The sequence below is a fragment of the Oncorhynchus mykiss genome, chromosome 25 (genome assembly GCF_057628025.1).
Source record: "Oncorhynchus mykiss isolate SJ-2025 chromosome 25, ASM5762802v1, whole genome shotgun sequence".
In the NCBI taxonomy this organism is placed as follows: domain Eukaryota; kingdom Metazoa; phylum Chordata; class Actinopteri; order Salmoniformes; family Salmonidae; genus Oncorhynchus; species Oncorhynchus mykiss.
Window position 1 is genome coordinate 82,525,346 of NC_143046.1, and position 17,119 is coordinate 82,542,464.

Below are 17,119 nucleotides of genomic sequence, written 5' to 3' on the forward strand. Positions count from 1 at the left end.
TATTTACATTGACCCCCACTTCCCCTTGTTTTACACTGCTGCTACTCGCTGTTTATTATCTATGTGTAGTCACTTTACAAATGACCTTGACTAACCTGTACCCCCGCACATTGACTCGGTACCGGTACCCCCTGTATATAGCCTCACTATTGTTATGTCATTTTATTGTCATTTTTTAATTTAGATTAGATTGATCTATTCTCAAAGGTTTCTGCAATGTTAAATAATTGAGTTGAGGCAACAAACATTGATATGGAGCTTTATATTGTATTCATGAAAGAAAATGATGCTTTTTGTGGTTGTAAAAAATATATATATATGTGTATAACGTCATAATGAACAGTCAAAAAGTAATACACTATATGATGTTTACAGCTTCTAAATGAGATCCAAACACCAAACACGTTGCTTGTCTCCTCTCTCTTGCCTGCAGCAACAGCTGAAGCGTCTGCGTATGAAGAGGAAGGATGTGCAGCAGCAGATCACCAGGGGCCGTCAGCTACAGGCTGAGGAGGGGCTGGGGGAGACCTTACAGCTGGACCTGCAGAGTCTGGAGACAACACTCAGCAATATGGACCACACCATGGACTCACAGGAGCAGGAGTTAGAGGTGAGCTCTCTCACCAGAATGTACTGTCTGGGGTTATTGGAATTCCTCTTGCTTGGAATTCCAGTGCTTTAGGGTCAGTTTCCTAGACATAGATTAAGGTCATTCCTGGACAAAAATGTATGTTAAATAAGATCCTGTATTTAAAATGGTTCATAGTCCAGGACTAGGCTTAATATGTGTCAGGGAAATCGCCCCATTAGCTGATGTCTTTTGTTGTGGTCTTAGTAGTCTAAGATGAAGCTGACCTGTCTAAGATGAAGATGTAACAGTACAGAACATATCAAGGTGTTGATCAATGTCCCCATGTGTTCCTCTGTGTATTGTCTGTGTACTGAATGTCCCCATGTGTTCCTCTGTGTATTGTCTGTGTACTAAATGTCCCCATGTGCTCCACTGTGTATTGTCTTTGTACTCAATGTCCCCATGTGTTCCTCTGTGTATTGTCTGTGTACTGCATGTCCCCATGTGTTCCTCTGTGTATTATCTGTGTACTGAATGTCCCCATGTGTTTCACTGTGTATTATCTGTGTACTGAATGTCCCCATGTGTTCATCTGTGTATTATCTGTGTACTGAATGTCCCCATGTGTTCCTCTGTGTATTATCTGTGTAGTCAATGTCCCCGTTTGTCCATCTGTACATGTGTTTATTATCTGTGATCAATTATCTGTGTTTGTCCCCAGGTGTCATGGTATTAATCTGTGTATTGAATGTCCCCATTTGTCCCCAGGTGTCATGGTATTCATCTGTGTATTGAATGTCCCCATTTGTCCCCAGGTGTCATGGTATTAATCTGTGTATTGAATGTCCCCATTTGTCCCCAGGTGACTCTTTCTTCGTGGCAGGAGTTTGACAGCCAGCAGAGGACAGTGCAGGAGTTTGTTACCAGGGCGTTCTCTGTCATGGACAGAGACCTGAACTTTAGCAGCCCAGAGAGCCTGGCTACTGAACTGGACCAGGCCAGGGTGAGTGAGAAGTGAATTTAGTGAACATGTTAGTGTGACAGTTGACACTTTTGAATGATACTTGACAGTTGGCAGGGCTGTTGGAATCAATCAATCAATCAAATGTATTTATAAAGCCCTTTTTACCTCAGCCAATGTCACAAAGTGCTATACAGAAACCCATCCTAAAACCCCAAACAGCAAGCAATGCAGATGTAGAAGCATGTAGATGCACGGAATCCCATCCAGTGTTGGCAATTTAGTGTCTTTGTATAGCGAGTTTTCAGACCCCTCTGGTGACTTTATTGGTGAAAGAGTCTTGCGCCAAATTCCACTACTTTTCAGGCTGCCTTTGGGGAGATTTGACTCTGTGTTTTTTTTGGAGGGGGGGGGGTTTAATAGAATTTTGTGACTTTTCCCACTGCCACAAATAAGGGAGGGAGAAGCTGTCTGTGCAACAGAAGTCACAGTAACTGTGCACACACAGGCAGAGAACCTCAAGGGGACAGGGAGTGTGGCGGGAGAGGGGGCCGAAAACATTACGTCGGGGACAGCAGCTCTGCCACAGCAAGGCAAATAGGTGCTGTGATGTTGTCGTGGCAACGGCAAAACGTAATCTGGGAAGTTCTAGCAACAAATCAAGGAGCCAATAGCAATTTTTTAAATTTTTTTTAATGTTATTTCACCTTCTATTTAACCAGGTAGGCAAGTTGAGAACAAGTTCTCATTTACAACTGAGACCTGAACAAGATAAAGAAAAGCAGTTCGAAACATACAATGACACAGAGTTAGACATGGAATAAACAAACGTACAGTCAATAATACAGTAGAAAAAGTCTATATACAATGTGTGCAAATGAGGTAGGATAAGGGAGGTAAGGCAATAAATGCCATGGTGGCAAAGTAATTACAATATAGCAATCAAGAATGGTAGGATGTGCAGAGGATGAATGTGCAAGTTGAGATACTGGGGTGCAAAGGAGCAAGATAAATAAATATAGTATGGGGATGAGGTAGATTGGATGGCCTATTTACAGATGAGCTATGTACAGGTGCAGTGATCAGTGATCAATTCTCCCATCAAGTGTATATTTGGGTGATTTAGGCACCTTATCGTGCCTTTATCTTTCAAGGTTTGCTATTCAGGCTAGATATTGAGATGTGAAATTAAGATTTTAAAACCTTTCAAGAATAATTCAACCTAGTCATATCACAAAGTGTCAGTGACATTCTGACTCTCACATTCTCCGTTGTCATAACAGGTGCTTTTAAAGCAGAGTGAAGCAGAAGCCTGCATGGTGAACACCCTGTTGAGGAAAGCAGCAGAGATCCAGCTTGGCCCAAAGAACACCACCTTGCTACTGGAGCAAGCCCGCTCCCTCAGCGAACAGCTGGACAAAGTGGAGGCTGGCCTCAAGAAAGAGTAAATACAACACCTCCTCTCTCCCTCCTTCTCCTCCTGCTCCTCCTCCTCCTCCTGCTCCGCTTCCTCCTAGTCGAGAATCTAATCTGAGCCTTTATTCATAAAACGTCTCAGATTAGGAGTGTTGATCTAGGATCAGTTTAGCCTTTTAGATCATAATGAAAAACATTACATGGAGAGGGAGGACCTGATCCTAGATCAGCACTTCTACTCTCAGACACTATGAATATGGACTCGGAACTCTTTGTTGTGTTGTTTAGCTACCCAGTTTTGTGATAAACTCAATTAGTCGCACTCTTTTCTAGCACCAAGGCTCTTGATGGGATGAAGAATCAGTGGACTCGGTTTGGGACAGAGTTTGAGGCCTTCTCCTCGTGGATCTCTGAGAAAGAGAAAGAAATGGACGCTCTAAAGAGTTCTGCTGCTCCACTTGGACAACAGATCAACACAGTAAAGGTACTGTCAGCCACCTCTGCATTTCCTTTATATGTTCTACCACATTTTCTCTAGACAGTATGCACAACATCTAGACAGTATGCACAACATCTAGACAGTATGCACAACATCTAGACAGTATGCACAACATCTAGACAGTATGCACAACATCTAGACAGTATGCACAACATGTTGATGATTTACAAGATTTTCCATCTTTGACTCAAATCAGTGATCAAATCAAGGTAGCTCATTCCAACAGATCACTCATACCTTAATAACTTGAATGACTCAATCATTGAACCTTTAAACCATTAAAACTTGCTTACAAAAATGATCTGACAAAAAAAACAACAGTATTAGGTAACCATCTTTATCCTCCTCCCTCCTCCCAGGCCGTGGGTGTGGAGCTGGGGGACAAGGCAGAGGTGTTATCCCAGCTAGAGGCCCACTCCCAGGCCCTGGCCCAGTTCATCTCCTCTGGGGAGGCAGCCCGTATCAAGGCTCGGCTCACCCAGATCGGCAGGTACTGACGTGTGGATGTTTTTACCTACCTTAGTTGATGTAAACATGTACATGTAATGGAAATGTACATTTCTCTGGATAAGAGCATCTGCTAAATGACAGAAATGTTGATGTAATGTAAATGAATGTATTTACCGATGGTTTTAACTACATTTCTTTTTTTGCAGGGTTAATAATTCATTGCATTATATACTGCATGTTAAAGTTAGTCATAATACTGTATATTGAGGTCTTGTGCTGGACAATCCAGTTACTATGTGTTTTATCTATGCAAGGCTATTTTGCTTTGTGCTACCAAAAGTTGCTGAGTGTTATCTTTTCATCTGCAGATACTGGGAGGAGCTCAGGGAGAGTGTGGAGCAGCTAGAAGGACTGCTGCAGGAGAGCTCCTCCACACAGCACCGCTTCAACACCAGCCTGGAAGAGGTACGACTGAAATAAAGACTTTGGTTTATTCTCGAGTAACCTCGGGAGAACGAGAGGAATTACCACTAGCTATACGTCGCTACTGGAACCAATGAAAATAACCCTTAGAAGTGTTAGAGGAAATTATGAATGTCAAAATCAATGATTGTCGGAATTATGTTATTTTAAGGCCAAAACAACACTTGGTGATCTCCATAAGAAACTGGACCATCCTGTCACTTCCTGTACCTCCTCGTCAGAGACCTACAAATGTCTCCAGAACCACATGGTATGTCTTTCTCTCTGGTTTCGTCATTACGATGTATTGACAACTACTTATTTAATGACTTGCTTAGGCTACTTCGTTTTCCTAATTTCATGTCAGACATAAGGCCACAATGGGTTCCTTCTACTGTTTTCTGTTCTTGGAGATACACATTTTAAACTTTAAGGTTGTACATTTACAATGTGTCCATGGCACGCTTTCACGAATGATGTTCTGACATTTTATTGACGATATTGTCTTGCTGTTTTTTCAATACTGTTGTCTTTATAGAGCTATATAGTACATAATAAATAGTCAGGGTTGGGGAGTTACTGGTTACATGTTATTGGTTACATGTAATCTGATTACAAAAAAAACTGTAACTGTAATCAGTTACATTATCAGCAAAACTATTGTAATCAGATTACATATAATTTAGAAAAATTAGTTGATTGCTTCTTGGATTGCTTTTAAATTCAGCAAAGATGTTTGTGAAAAATGCAATATGACACCATTCTGTTTTCTCAATGACATTCAATTTATAATTGAAAAAGGCGCTAGTTTAAGTTTGTTCCACCTGAGCAAGTCTGACCACAAGTCCAAGTCCAAATCAAATGTGTTCATGGATCCTTGTAGTCTTCTTCTAATGACTCTTAAAGCGAAAGTAATCCAAAAGTAATCTGATTCCATTACTGAGTTTGGGTAATCTTGTATATAGTGTTGTATTAGTCAAATGTATTTAATTCTGTGATTTATCCCCCTAGGATGTGTCCCAGAGCTTGGAGAGCCTGAAGGCAGCCTTGTTGCCCCTGTCTGCTGGGGCACGTAGACTCAGTGACAGGGAGCAGGCTGAGAGGGCCGTGGCAGCTCTACAGACCAGCTATGACCAGAGTCTAGGGCAGGCCAAAGAAAAACAGAACACACTGGAGAAAGTGCTGTCTCTATGGCAAAAGTAGGAAGGCTAGGCTGGAGGGAGACATTTTGGTCTGGTTGCCCCGGCACACATTATGCCTAGTGCTGGACTAAAGCATCTAAAGAACCTTGATCTAAAGTTATTTTTAGTCAAGGCTTAATGTGGATCCGGGAAACCGGCCCTTCAGCTGGGAAATATTGATGTAAAACATTTGTTTTTGAAGTGCCCGTCTTGTTCTTAAACTTGGATACTTTATTTCAGGTATGAGAAGGATCGTTCTAGCTTTGTATCCTGCTTAGAGAGATGTGAGTCTACATCCAAACCTGAGAGCCATTGCCTGCCTGCAGATAAAACCAAGCTGGAGAGTGAGCTGCAGGACCTGCAGGTACTGTAAATTCTTCAATTTTCAATCCATGTTCCTGGACTGATCCTGCAGAGCTTCCATATGCATTTAGGGACAGTTTCCGAGACATAGATTAAGCCTGAAGATTCTCCATTGAAAGTGTTTTTATCAAGGCTTGCTGGCACAGATGCTCAACAAAAGCTTATCTTCTGTAGAACTTGCAGTCTGAGGTGGTGTCGCTGGAGCCCCTCCATGATGGCCTGGTGGCCTCAGGGACATCCCTGTACCCCACCGCCCCAGAGGAGAAGGCAAGGCAGCTCAGTGATGACCTGGAGCAGCTGAAGAAGAGATGGAACTCCCAGAATGAACTCATCCCTCACAGGTCAGTCAGAAGATGGTGTGTGTGTCACTCGGTTCAGCAGTAACACATTGATTCAGTCAGGCTGCTTCCAACATTACTATACTATGTAGTGCACTGCTGTTGACCAGAGCTCACATACCTCATTCCAGTCTGACCCTCATTGTTGGCAAATGGATCCTGTACATCTTCCAAATCAAGTTGTTTTGGTCACATCACATTTCCAACTTAATTACGTCTTACTGGTACTGACAGCACACAGCATTGTAGAGGTACAGTGGTGTGAAAAAGTATTGGAGCCCTTTCAGATTTTCTCTATGTTTGCATATTTTCAATACTGAATGTCATCAGATCTTCAACCAAAACCTAATATTAGATAAAGGGAACCTGAGTTTACAAAAACGTATTTTATTAATTTAATTAACAAAGTTATGCAACACCCAATTCTCCCGTGTGAAAAAGCATTTGCCCCGTTACACTAAATAAGTGGTTGTGCCACCTTTAGCTGCAATGATTGCAACCAAATACTTCCTGTGGTTGTTGATCAGTCTCTCGCATCGCTGTGGAGGAATTTTGGCCCACTCTTGCATCCAGAACAGCTTTAATTCAGCGGGATTTGTGAGTTTTCAAGCATGAACTGCTCCTTTCAAATCCTGCCACAACATCTCAATTGGGATTAGGTCTAGACTTTGAATAGGCCATTCCAAAACTTCAAATTGGTTGCTTTTTAGCCATTGTCATGTGAATTTGACTGTGTGTTTGGATCATTGTCTTGCTGCATGTCCCAGATGCGCTTCAGCTTCAGCTTCCGCTCACAGACGGATGGCCTGACATTCTCCTGTAGAATTCTCTGATACAGAGCAGAATTCATGGTTCCTTCTATTAAGGCAAGTCGTCCAGGTCCTGAGGCAGCAAAACATCCCCAACCCATCACACTACCACAACCATACTTGACCGTTGTTATGATCTTCTTACTGTAGAATTCATTGTTTGGTTTTCACCAAACATTGGGACCCATCTCGTCCAAAAATGTGACTCAAGTTTGCCAAAAAGCACCTGGAAGCACTTGGATGATCATCAAGATTCTTGGAAGGATGTTTATGGACAAATGATTTAAAAGCATAACTTTTTGTAAAGGGGGCAAATACTTTTTCATGTCACTCACTGTATGTGATTTTCCTGTTATTTGTATACTGTACAGAATCAAGGAGCTCCAGAGCCAGCTGTTCCAGGTGGAGCAGTTTGACCAGTCCTTGTTGAAGTTCTCTCAGTGGTCTGAGAACCTCCTCTCCACCCTCCACTCAACCTCCCTGGTCAACATCACTGACCTGCAGCCTGCTGTGGCCCAAGTCAAGGTATGAACCATGGTCAACTGGTCAATCATGGTTTTTTGTCTGACTGTTCTACTACAAGAAATTAATTTTTATTTTTCTTCCTCTTCATCCCCCTCCTCTTCCTCCTCTTGCTCCTGCTCGTCACCCTCTGTACCCTGTATGGTCTGCTGTAGGAAACACTAGCAGCTCTTCAGAAGCAGAGTGGTGTGAGGGAGAGCTTGGAGCTCCAGACAGAGGGGCTGTGTGCCTCGTGTGAACCCCAGGATGCTCAGCTCCTCCAGGGGAGACAGGTCAACAGCCTACAGCCCTATCTGGAGGTCCAGCAGCTGGCTGAGCTCCGGCTGGACTGCCTGGGGAAGCTGGAGGCCTTCTTGGAGGTAAGAAAAAGGTCCTACAACAGGTGTGTCAAACTCATTCCATGGCGGGTTTCTTTTTTTAAGACCTAGAGAACCAGCTGAGGGAGTTTTTTTTACTGATTAGTGATCTTAATTCATCAATCAAGTACAAGTAATGAGTGAATACCTGCAGACACTTGGCCCCCCGTTGTATGAGTTTGACACATATGACACCTACAACATAACCGGATCATTTTCATAACCATTTTCATAACCATTTTCATAACCATTATCCTAACCATTTTCAAAACCTGGGTTAAGTTTAGGGTTAAAGGTTTGGGAAAGTCATTAAAAAGTGGTTAAATCTGCTTAACATGTCAGAGCCCAAAATAAAAACATCTGTGTTATGCCTCCTCCCTTACAGACCCACGGTGCGGCTGTGGGGGTACTACGAGGCTTGAGGCAAACGGTGGAGAGTTCAGGGAGCTGGGACCATGGTCGGGTGGAGGAACTACAGAGAGAACTGGAGACCATCATCCCAGACATCAGCAGTCTGGAGACCCTGGCAGCCGGCCTGGACAGCAGCCTCTGTAAAGGTATTTATATTGTTTATTTCATATCTATTGTTTATTATATGTATGTTTTCCTCCGAAGCACATTGTGTTACTACCTTGCTACGAAATGTGCTTTACAAATACAATTTGATTTGATTTGATTGAAGGCCACCTCCACATGGTGAGCGGTGTGGATGGGTCTGGGTCCCGGACGTCGTGCCGGGTGCTTGCTGATGGTCTCAGCGGCGAGCTGGACACAGTGAGGAATCTGCTTGGGACCAAGCAGAGCGAGGCAGAGGCCCTGGGAGTGCTATGGAGCTCCTTCAGACAGAGGAAGGAACAGCTGTTGAAAAGCGTGGAGGACATCAAGGAGAAGGCGGACCACCAGAGCCTGCGAGAACCCAGCCCACTCGCCCTGCAGCAGAGGTAGCTAGGATTCTGGCCAGTGTGCTTGGTGTTTTCAATCATGAGTTCCATTTTCAAATTATCTCTGGATGATATGTGAATAGCTAGCTGGCTGTAACACAGTCTTTTCTTCTTTGGTGTCCAGGCTGCGGTTCTTTAACCAGCTGGAGGATGAGCTCCAGTCTCAACAACACGAGGAGCAGTGGCTCAGGGACAAGGGTCAGCAACTAGCCCAGAGAGATGCAGAGCTGGCCGGGGAGGTTCTCAGGGAAATCAGCCTCTTGGAAACCACCTGGGAGGATACCAAGAGACTCATAACTGACAGGTAGGGTTCTGTCTTCAGCATCAAATGTTGAAGACCAAATGATCTTGTATAGTTGCTTATATCACAATCTAAACTCATCACACACATGTAAATAGCAGCAAACTTGTGTAGATATTTATTTATATACTGGATTCTTGACATAGCTTACTGTGCTATATCTACTGCTGTACACATCATCCTTAGTATTTCTTGTGTACGTATGTATAGATTGCATTTTGATACTGCCACAGTGCTATTTGGGTTGTTTTGGATTCATCCCGCCATTCTTGAATTTATTTATTCATTTTTTACATTGAATTGTTTGACATTTGACAGCATTGTTAGCAGCTAGTAACATAAGCATTTCGCTGCACAGCCATAACACCTGCTAAACTGTGTACACGACCAATACCATTTTATTTGATCTAACGTACTGTAGCTCATGCAAGAGAGTATATGAACACTTCAACAATTCAAATCCAGAAGCACAATTTCACCCCACAATTTAGTCATTTGAAGAGATGTGTGTTGTCAGGCAGGAGCAGTGCAGTGTTCTGGTGGAGCTGATGAGAGAATACCATAACCTGAGGACATCCATAGCCGCCACCATGGAGAACACTGAGGCTGACATCGGCTCGGCTCTGAAAGACCACGAGGAGACCAAAAAATCGCTGGCTAAGGTTAGGATAATGACGTTCATCTCAGTTCTCGTATAAACCTGCATACAATATTGATGCAAAAGGTTTACATTAGTACACAGTTAATAGCTATTATCTTATTATTGCTACTATGATTATACATTGAACTTCAAAATAAAAGTAACCACCACTTTTTTTAAATGTGCTCTTATTTTTCACTGTTTTCTCCACCTGTACTGATACAGCATGAAGCAGTGAAGGCAGAGATGTTGGCCAAGCAGAGTGAGCTGGACCAGTTCTCCAGTAAAGGAAAACTTCTGCTGTGTGATCTGAAGAAGATCCCAGATTGTGAGGCTCAGCTGATGACGACAGACATGCAGACTCTAGTAGACCAGTGGCTCGAGGTAAGTCTACATGGACAATAGGGACACACACAATTGAATAAAAAACAAGAGGTACAATAGTGATAGTGCCATTGGAGTCCAAAAGACCAGACTTGACTTGACCCTTTTACTCTGACTGTAAGGACCATAGGTCATCAGGAAGAATTGACCCCAGAAAGAGTAGCTGCTGCAGGAGCAACAGGAGCATCCTTTTGTGTTGTCAGGCAGGAGCATCCTTGACTTGACTTAAACCCTTTGGAAGCCTAGTCTTTGACTAAAAAGCACTTTCCCTTAAGCATGCTTTTTTTGTCCAGGAGAAGGCCTCATCTGGGCCTGGGAAACCAGCCCTTTTACTCTGTGAGGAGCATAGGTCATCCGCTGCTCTCTGTTTTGGAACAGTTTCTTAAGTTCCATCTATGAGTATTTTAGTTTGTCTATCTCTGTTATTACCAATCTTGTTCTCCCGTGATTTATTTTGCCCGCACATTTTTGTGATTTTAAAGAGGTTGATTTAGTCCCTTTACATTCCAGGTGTCTGAGAGGATTGAAAACAACATTGAGCATCTGAGCCAGAGCCTGGCGTTGTCGGATGACGTGCAGCAGATCAGTGAGGAGATCGAGGGCTGGACCAACAGCTCAATGATGGAACTCAGTGAAAGCCTGAATAACCTGATTGGTAGTCAGAGAATGGAGACCAGACTCTCTGCGTTACAGGTAGGAAACATGGATAGAGTCACACATTCACAGAAATAAGATATTCCTTACTACTGTCATTTAAGGGAAACAGTAGAGGAACTTAAACGAGGTCTGTTACCTGCTGAGTTCAATTAGTTGGACTGAATTTCAGACGTTCCAGTCCTGCAGCTGCCAAATCCCAAGTTTTCAATCTCTATATTAAACTAGAAAATCTAGTTGTCTCTCTTTGCCTCCCCTCTCTCTATCCAGTTGGAGATGGGGAAGAAAGAGCACCAGCTTGTGACCCTGCAAGGGAAAGTGTCAGAACTGAAGCAACTCAACTGTAGCCAGGACACTCCCGCCAAACTACAGGTACAGCACACAAATGGTTTGAAGCCCAAACTTCAGATAGTTTTGGAAATTCTTCTTTGAAGTTCTATAAGTTCAGGGCAACTTTTTAACTAACTGACACAATGTGAGTTTCCCTAGGATCATTTTAAATTCATTGGTAGGCAATGGATGAACAATAGTGCTAAAACATTTAGGTAAACTCATCCTCTGTTGGTTTGCCCCATACAACTTCAGCAGGAGCTAATCAATATTCTGTGTGTTTATTTCAGGTGCTGGAGGCAGACCTGAGGAAACAGCTGAGCCAGGTGCAGAAGCTATGTGAGCAGGCCAAGGGAAACCTCAGGGACTTCAGCTCCCAGAGGAAGCAGTTAGAGGACTACATTACCCAAATGTCTGATTGGCTGAAGAGCATAGAGCAGTCCCTGACGAGCTCACCGATTGGCTCTGACCTAGAGGACATCTGCAGAGTCAAGGTAGGTAGACATTGAATTGAAACAGGTTTTACCTGAGATTTTACTTGACTTAGTCCTCTTGGCCCCCTTGGGAGCATAGGGCATCCACCATCGCTTTCCACCTCACTCTTTCCTGAACAAGGCCTTTTCCCTCTTCCCGACTATACTAAGTTCTTGTTCTGAGAGCTCACACTTGTTATTCTTTATATTATTATTGTTGTATGTGTTAAATTCGTATGTATGTAAATTGCACAACAGGAGCTCCAGAAGGACCTTCAGAACCAGCAAGGCAGCATAGATTCCACCAGGGAGAGCCTGAACACTCTGTGTCGGAAGTACCCTTCTGAGGAGCTGGCTGGGCTGGGTAGTGCACTCACTGACCTTATCAAGGGCTATGAGTCTGTCAACCAGCTTTCCTCCAGGACCCTGGCCTCACTGCAACACGGCCTGCAAAAACACTTCAACGGTGAGGATGGCTGGTTCCTAAGAGGGGTTATAATTAAGAGGCGTGGTATATGGCCAATATACCACGGCTAAGGGCTGTTCTTACACACGACGCAACGCAAAGTGCCTGGTCATAGCCGGGTATATTGGCCATATATCACAAAACCCACAGGTGCCTTATTCCTATTATAAACTGGTTATGTAATTAGAGCAGTAAAAATACTCCCGGAGTAGTCTAGTCTATTCTAAACTGCTCTGGGACCATGACAATGACAATATAATGAATAAGATGATGATGGTGATGATGATGATGATGATATCTCTCTCTCTTTTCTGTAGAGCTGGTTCGGGAGTTCCATAGCTGGCTGTCTGGGCAGAGGGAGGTAGTGAAGGAGTGCTCTGACCAATCAGGAGACACTAGCATCGTGGAGCGTAAACTCCAGAAGCTAAAGGTACAGTCCGAACATAGCATAGAACCCATAGAAACCATAACCCTCAAATATACTGTTAATCCTCAATCGCTTAGGGTCGGTTTCTTTGACGCAGATTAAGTCTAGGCCTTGACTAAAAACTATTTCATTAACATTTTCCCTTGATTCTGCTTTTTTTGTCCAGGATTAGATTTAATCTTGTTCAAGTGTTTCCCTTGACATGTTACCTCCTATCCTTTAGGGGGCGCTGGAGCGTGTGGAGGACGGGGAGGTACGTCTGACTCAGGTGTGTGAGGAAGGGGAGAAGCTCCTGCTCCACCTCCCTAAGGCTAGTGCTGGCCAGGTGCAGCAGCACCTCTCCTCCATCCAGCAGGACTGGGACCGCTATGTTGAGCAGTGTAGACTCAACCAGCAGGCCCTGGAGGACAGCACTGCACAACTCAATGGGTAAAATATACTTGGGATGGATCTCAATAATATAAAGAGACTTTGTCTCCTCCTCTCCTTTCTTTCATCTTAACTTATCCAGGCCTATCCAGATGTTGCTCTTTCACATCAGTACAGATGGGGGGGGGGGACTAAGATAATTTAGAATTTTGAGCTTTATAATATTGAGACGCACTCTTGAAGCCCAGGAGTGGGCCTCAGGAATACAGTCATAGATGTGAGTCCCTGACTGTGACATGGTGATATAATATCTATGTCTGTCAGGTTTGAGGGGCGTCTGAAGAGGCTGAGGCAGTGGCTGGAACACATGGAGCAGAGGGTGACCTCAGAGCTGCCTGAGGAGAAACACAGGGGTCTTGAGAAGGCAACACTGGAGGGGGTGGAGGAATACCACCAGGAAGTGCTCAAAGAGAGGGACTCTTTCGAGCGACTGTGTCAGGAGTCACAGGTCTTGAATGAAGGTGGACGGGGCGACGGTGGCGAGACGCGGGCGGCTGCAGGGCTGCAGTCTCAGCACCAGGCTCTGCTGCGGAGGGTGAGGGAGAGGCTGAGGTGCTGCCAGGTAAACCTACAGGAACAGGAAGCATTTAAGGAGACCCTGCAGAGCACCTGGTCCTGGCTAAACGGGATGAAGGAACGACTGGGGACCCTCAATAGTACCCTGGGGAACAAGGTGACGCTGGAGAAGAGACTGGGACTGGTACAGGTTAGTAGAATCAAGAATTGGTGTGCTCAACTCAATAGTCCTTGAATAAAAGTATTTTGGTGCAGGGTTGGAAAGGCATATCAACTGGAAAATAACATTTCTGGTACAGGTCAGACAAAATGACCCTAATTGACTCTGCACAAAAGTAATGCCCTATATAGGGAATAGGGAGCCATTTCAGATTGGCCCTAAAATAGACACCTTACTTTGGTCTTTAGCAATATGATAGCTTGAGGCATTGAAGGTCAATATTTCAATGAGCAATGTTATCCATGGTTGATGAACAGGTCTTCAACTAAACTAAAATAAAGTTGGATTGGATTTGTTTTGACACTTCCTTCGTGTGTCCCAGGACATCCTGTTGATGAAAGGCGAAGGTGAGGTGAAGCTGAACATGGCGGTAGGGAAGGGCGAACAGGTTCTGAAGCACCACAGTGTGGAGGGACAGGAGGCCATCTGCTCCCAGTTACAGAACCTGAAGGACGCCTGGGCCAGCATGCTCATGACCTCCATGAGTTGTCACAGGTACTGTACACTGTTGTATTTCCTATCTATCTATCTATCTATCTATATATCTATCTATCTATCTATCTATCTATCTATCTATCTATCTATCTATCTATCTATCTATCTATCTATCGATCACCTCTGTTTATGTTTATTCTCTACATGTGTGTATCCTCCCTCAGTCGTCTGGAATGGACGGTAGCCCAGTGGAGTAACTACCAGGATAGTAAGGGGCAGCTGCAGCAGTGGATGGAGTCTGTGGAGCAGGAGGTGAGATTCGGCTGAACGCACTAGTCTTTTCTTACTACCACTGATTTAGCATGTATGGGCTATTTTGAAGGTTTCACTTGATTGATTGTGATATATGGTGGTTTTACCTTCCTTATTTGAATGCACTGATTGTAAGTCACTCTGGATAAGAACATTCGCTAGATTGCTAAAATGTATTAGTAATTTAACGATATATGTAAATGTAGGTGGGTCTGGCCCTGGACCAGCAGCCAGGCTTGAAGGAGAAGGCCTATCTCCTGGAGCGTCTCAGAGCCCTCCAGGCTGACGTGGAGGCCCACGCAGCACCACTGGCCAGGCTGACAGAGACGGCTGCAGAGCTGCATGAGAAGACAGGTGACCAGGCCTTTGGACCAGAGCAGAGAATGGAACTCAATGCACACTTCGCTAACATTACCGCTGTCGTCAAGGTAATCAAGCCCTGCTCCTAGAGGATGGCAGTTAAGTACATACGTCTCTCCTTTGTATAAGAACATTAAGTCTGACGATAATGGTAGAAACCATTTTATTTTTGTGTTATTAGCCGTAATCCATCTAGTTTGGTTGTTGAAACAGACTTTGTTAATGCATCTAGAAAATATCCTAACAGTCCTGGTTCACAGTGTACTCTATGGGCAAACATCCTAACCCAGTCTCTATATGCTGTCCATTCCCCAGGGTAAGGTTCAGGCCATGGAGAACAGAGTGACAGAGCATGAGCACTACCTGGAAGCTGTGAGGGACTTCAATGATTGGCTGGCCTCTGCCAAGGAGGAGCTCCAGCGCTGGTCTGACCTGTCAGGAGACTCCACCTCTGTAAACAGGAAACTTGCCAAAGTCCAGGTGAGGATGTTCAAGCATCACTTACAGTATCTCAATGTCCATCACCCCCTTGTTGACACATCATAGGGAAGCTTATTATAGTTTAGTCCAATGCTACGTTTTAAAAGTAATCATTATAGATGAGAAAATAAGAAGATAACTCACAATATTTGAGGCACACAGGATCATAAATACATTTTACCCTCACATAAAGAAATGTGTCTCTCTCTTAGTCTGCGTTTAGCCTCTATAGGATGTCAGAGTGACAAATGGAGAATAGTCAGTTAGCTAATAACAGTCGTAGTCAGTTACAGTAGCTAACAACAGTTGACGTAGTTGGCAGTAACAGTAACAGTTGAATGTTTCTTGTTTCATTGTTCCATGTTCAACTTCAGGAGCTGATAGACTCCAGGCAGCGTGGCCGAGAGCGTCTGAGCCGGGTGCAGCGTTGTGGGGCTGCAACGAGGGACCACACTGGCTCCGCGGGCTTTGAGGCAGTGGAGAGGGAGGAGGCAGCCCTGCTGTCTGCCTGGGAGCAGTGGGAGCGCGGGGCACTGCAGAACAGGGCAGGCCTGGAGACTGCTCTCTCCCAACTCGCCAGCTCCGAACAGGAGTTTAACTGCTTGGCTGCTCAGCTGGAGGTGGACCTGCAGGAGTTTAGCAGTCAGCTACAGGAGTGGAGACACAGGCTCTCTCATGCAGAGGGGAAAAACAGTAGGGAGGTGGCTGTGCAGGGCTGGCAGATTGCAAAGGTAAGGCTCATTTGTAGGTGTTCTTATACATGTTCTTATATATACTGTTTAAAGGCTCAATGCAGCCTCAGTATGAAATCATACAGATCCAGAGGGGTCCAATCAGGGCAGTGGATGGAGCTACAGTGCCTTAATAAACTATTCATACCCCTTGACTTATTCCACATTTTGTTGTGTTATAGCCTGAATTAAAAATGGATTAAATCGATTTTTCTCTCTTGCACATCTACACACAATACCCCATAATGACAATGTGAAAACATGTTTTCAGAAATATTTGCAAATGTATTGAAAATTAAATACAGAAATAGATAATTTACATAATTATTCACACCCCTGAATCAATACGTGTTAGAATCACCTTTAGCAGCGATTACAGCTGTGAGTCTTTCTGGGTAAGTCTCTAAAACCCCATTTCCACTGGCACTTAAAATTAGGGACAAATTCTATCTGGCTCGAATGGAATTCTCAAATTGGAGCTGGGTCGAGGGAAACCCGGGCCAGCACAGCCCAGTTTCACAACTGGTGCCAGCTCGATTAGAATTCTGGCTAGTGAAGCACTTAATATGCTTCAACCAGTTGATCACTGCTGGAAGCTGGCACCATGTTTAGCTAGCTCGTCTGGGCTTGCTGCTGTTAGCTAGCACATGGAGAAGCAATACTGCAGTAGTTAGACATGTCACAATTACCACCGGATCCTTCATTCATTTTTACACAAACAAACTTTTTTTGAGAACAGTCAGCCCACCATTTCTCATTTCTGGAGGAAGTGGAAACGCAATTCGAGCTAGGCAACCTAGGTTGACTTCTAAGTGCCAATGAAAACGGGGCTTATGAGCTTTGCACACCTGGATTGTTCAAGATATGCACATGATTTGCAAATTCTTCAAGCTCTCTCAAGTTGGTTGTTGATCATTGCTAGACAGCCATTTTCAGGTCTTGCCATAGATTTTAAAGCCGATTTTAGGCAAAATTGTAACTTGGCCACTAAGGAACATTCAATGTTGTATTGGTAAGCAACTCCATTGTATATTTGGCCTTGTGTTTTAGGTTAATGCCCTGCTGAAAGTTGAATTTGTCTACCGGTGTCTG

General features: G+C 44.1%; 1 protein-coding gene across 2 annotated transcripts in view; it reads left to right on the forward strand.

Moving 5' to 3' along the window:
• The window catches only part of LOC110504238 (nesprin-1), a 180,891-nt gene that overhangs the window by 63,450 nt on the left and 100,322 nt on the right, over window positions 1–17,119 (forward strand). For both annotated transcript variants that reach the window (XM_090221294.1, XM_090221295.1), the window contains 29 exons: window positions 434–610; window positions 1,434–1,574; window positions 2,816–2,976; window positions 3,282–3,432; window positions 3,807–3,937; window positions 4,266–4,362; window positions 4,532–4,630; window positions 5,371–5,558; window positions 5,781–5,904; window positions 6,078–6,244; window positions 7,422–7,575; window positions 7,728–7,931; window positions 8,314–8,485; window positions 8,611–8,869; window positions 8,994–9,173; window positions 9,688–9,832; window positions 10,036–10,194; window positions 10,705–10,887; window positions 11,119–11,220; window positions 11,469–11,672; window positions 11,910–12,117; window positions 12,435–12,547; window positions 12,768–12,973; window positions 13,238–13,679; window positions 14,032–14,204; window positions 14,369–14,456; window positions 14,663–14,884; window positions 15,132–15,296; window positions 15,671–16,027. In XM_090221294.1, the coding sequence (XP_090077420.1) occupies window positions 434–610; window positions 1,434–1,574; window positions 2,816–2,976; window positions 3,282–3,432; window positions 3,807–3,937; window positions 4,266–4,362; window positions 4,532–4,630; window positions 5,371–5,558; window positions 5,781–5,904; window positions 6,078–6,244; window positions 7,422–7,575; window positions 7,728–7,931; window positions 8,314–8,485; window positions 8,611–8,869; window positions 8,994–9,173; window positions 9,688–9,832; window positions 10,036–10,194; window positions 10,705–10,887; window positions 11,119–11,220; window positions 11,469–11,672; window positions 11,910–12,117; window positions 12,435–12,547; window positions 12,768–12,973; window positions 13,238–13,679; window positions 14,032–14,204; window positions 14,369–14,456; window positions 14,663–14,884; window positions 15,132–15,296; window positions 15,671–16,027 (5,172 nt within the window). The remainder of the gene's footprint in view (window positions 1–433; window positions 611–1,433; window positions 1,575–2,815; window positions 2,977–3,281; window positions 3,433–3,806; window positions 3,938–4,265; window positions 4,363–4,531; window positions 4,631–5,370; window positions 5,559–5,780; window positions 5,905–6,077; window positions 6,245–7,421; window positions 7,576–7,727; window positions 7,932–8,313; window positions 8,486–8,610; window positions 8,870–8,993; window positions 9,174–9,687; window positions 9,833–10,035; window positions 10,195–10,704; window positions 10,888–11,118; window positions 11,221–11,468; window positions 11,673–11,909; window positions 12,118–12,434; window positions 12,548–12,767; window positions 12,974–13,237; window positions 13,680–14,031; window positions 14,205–14,368; window positions 14,457–14,662; window positions 14,885–15,131; window positions 15,297–15,670; window positions 16,028–17,119) is intronic.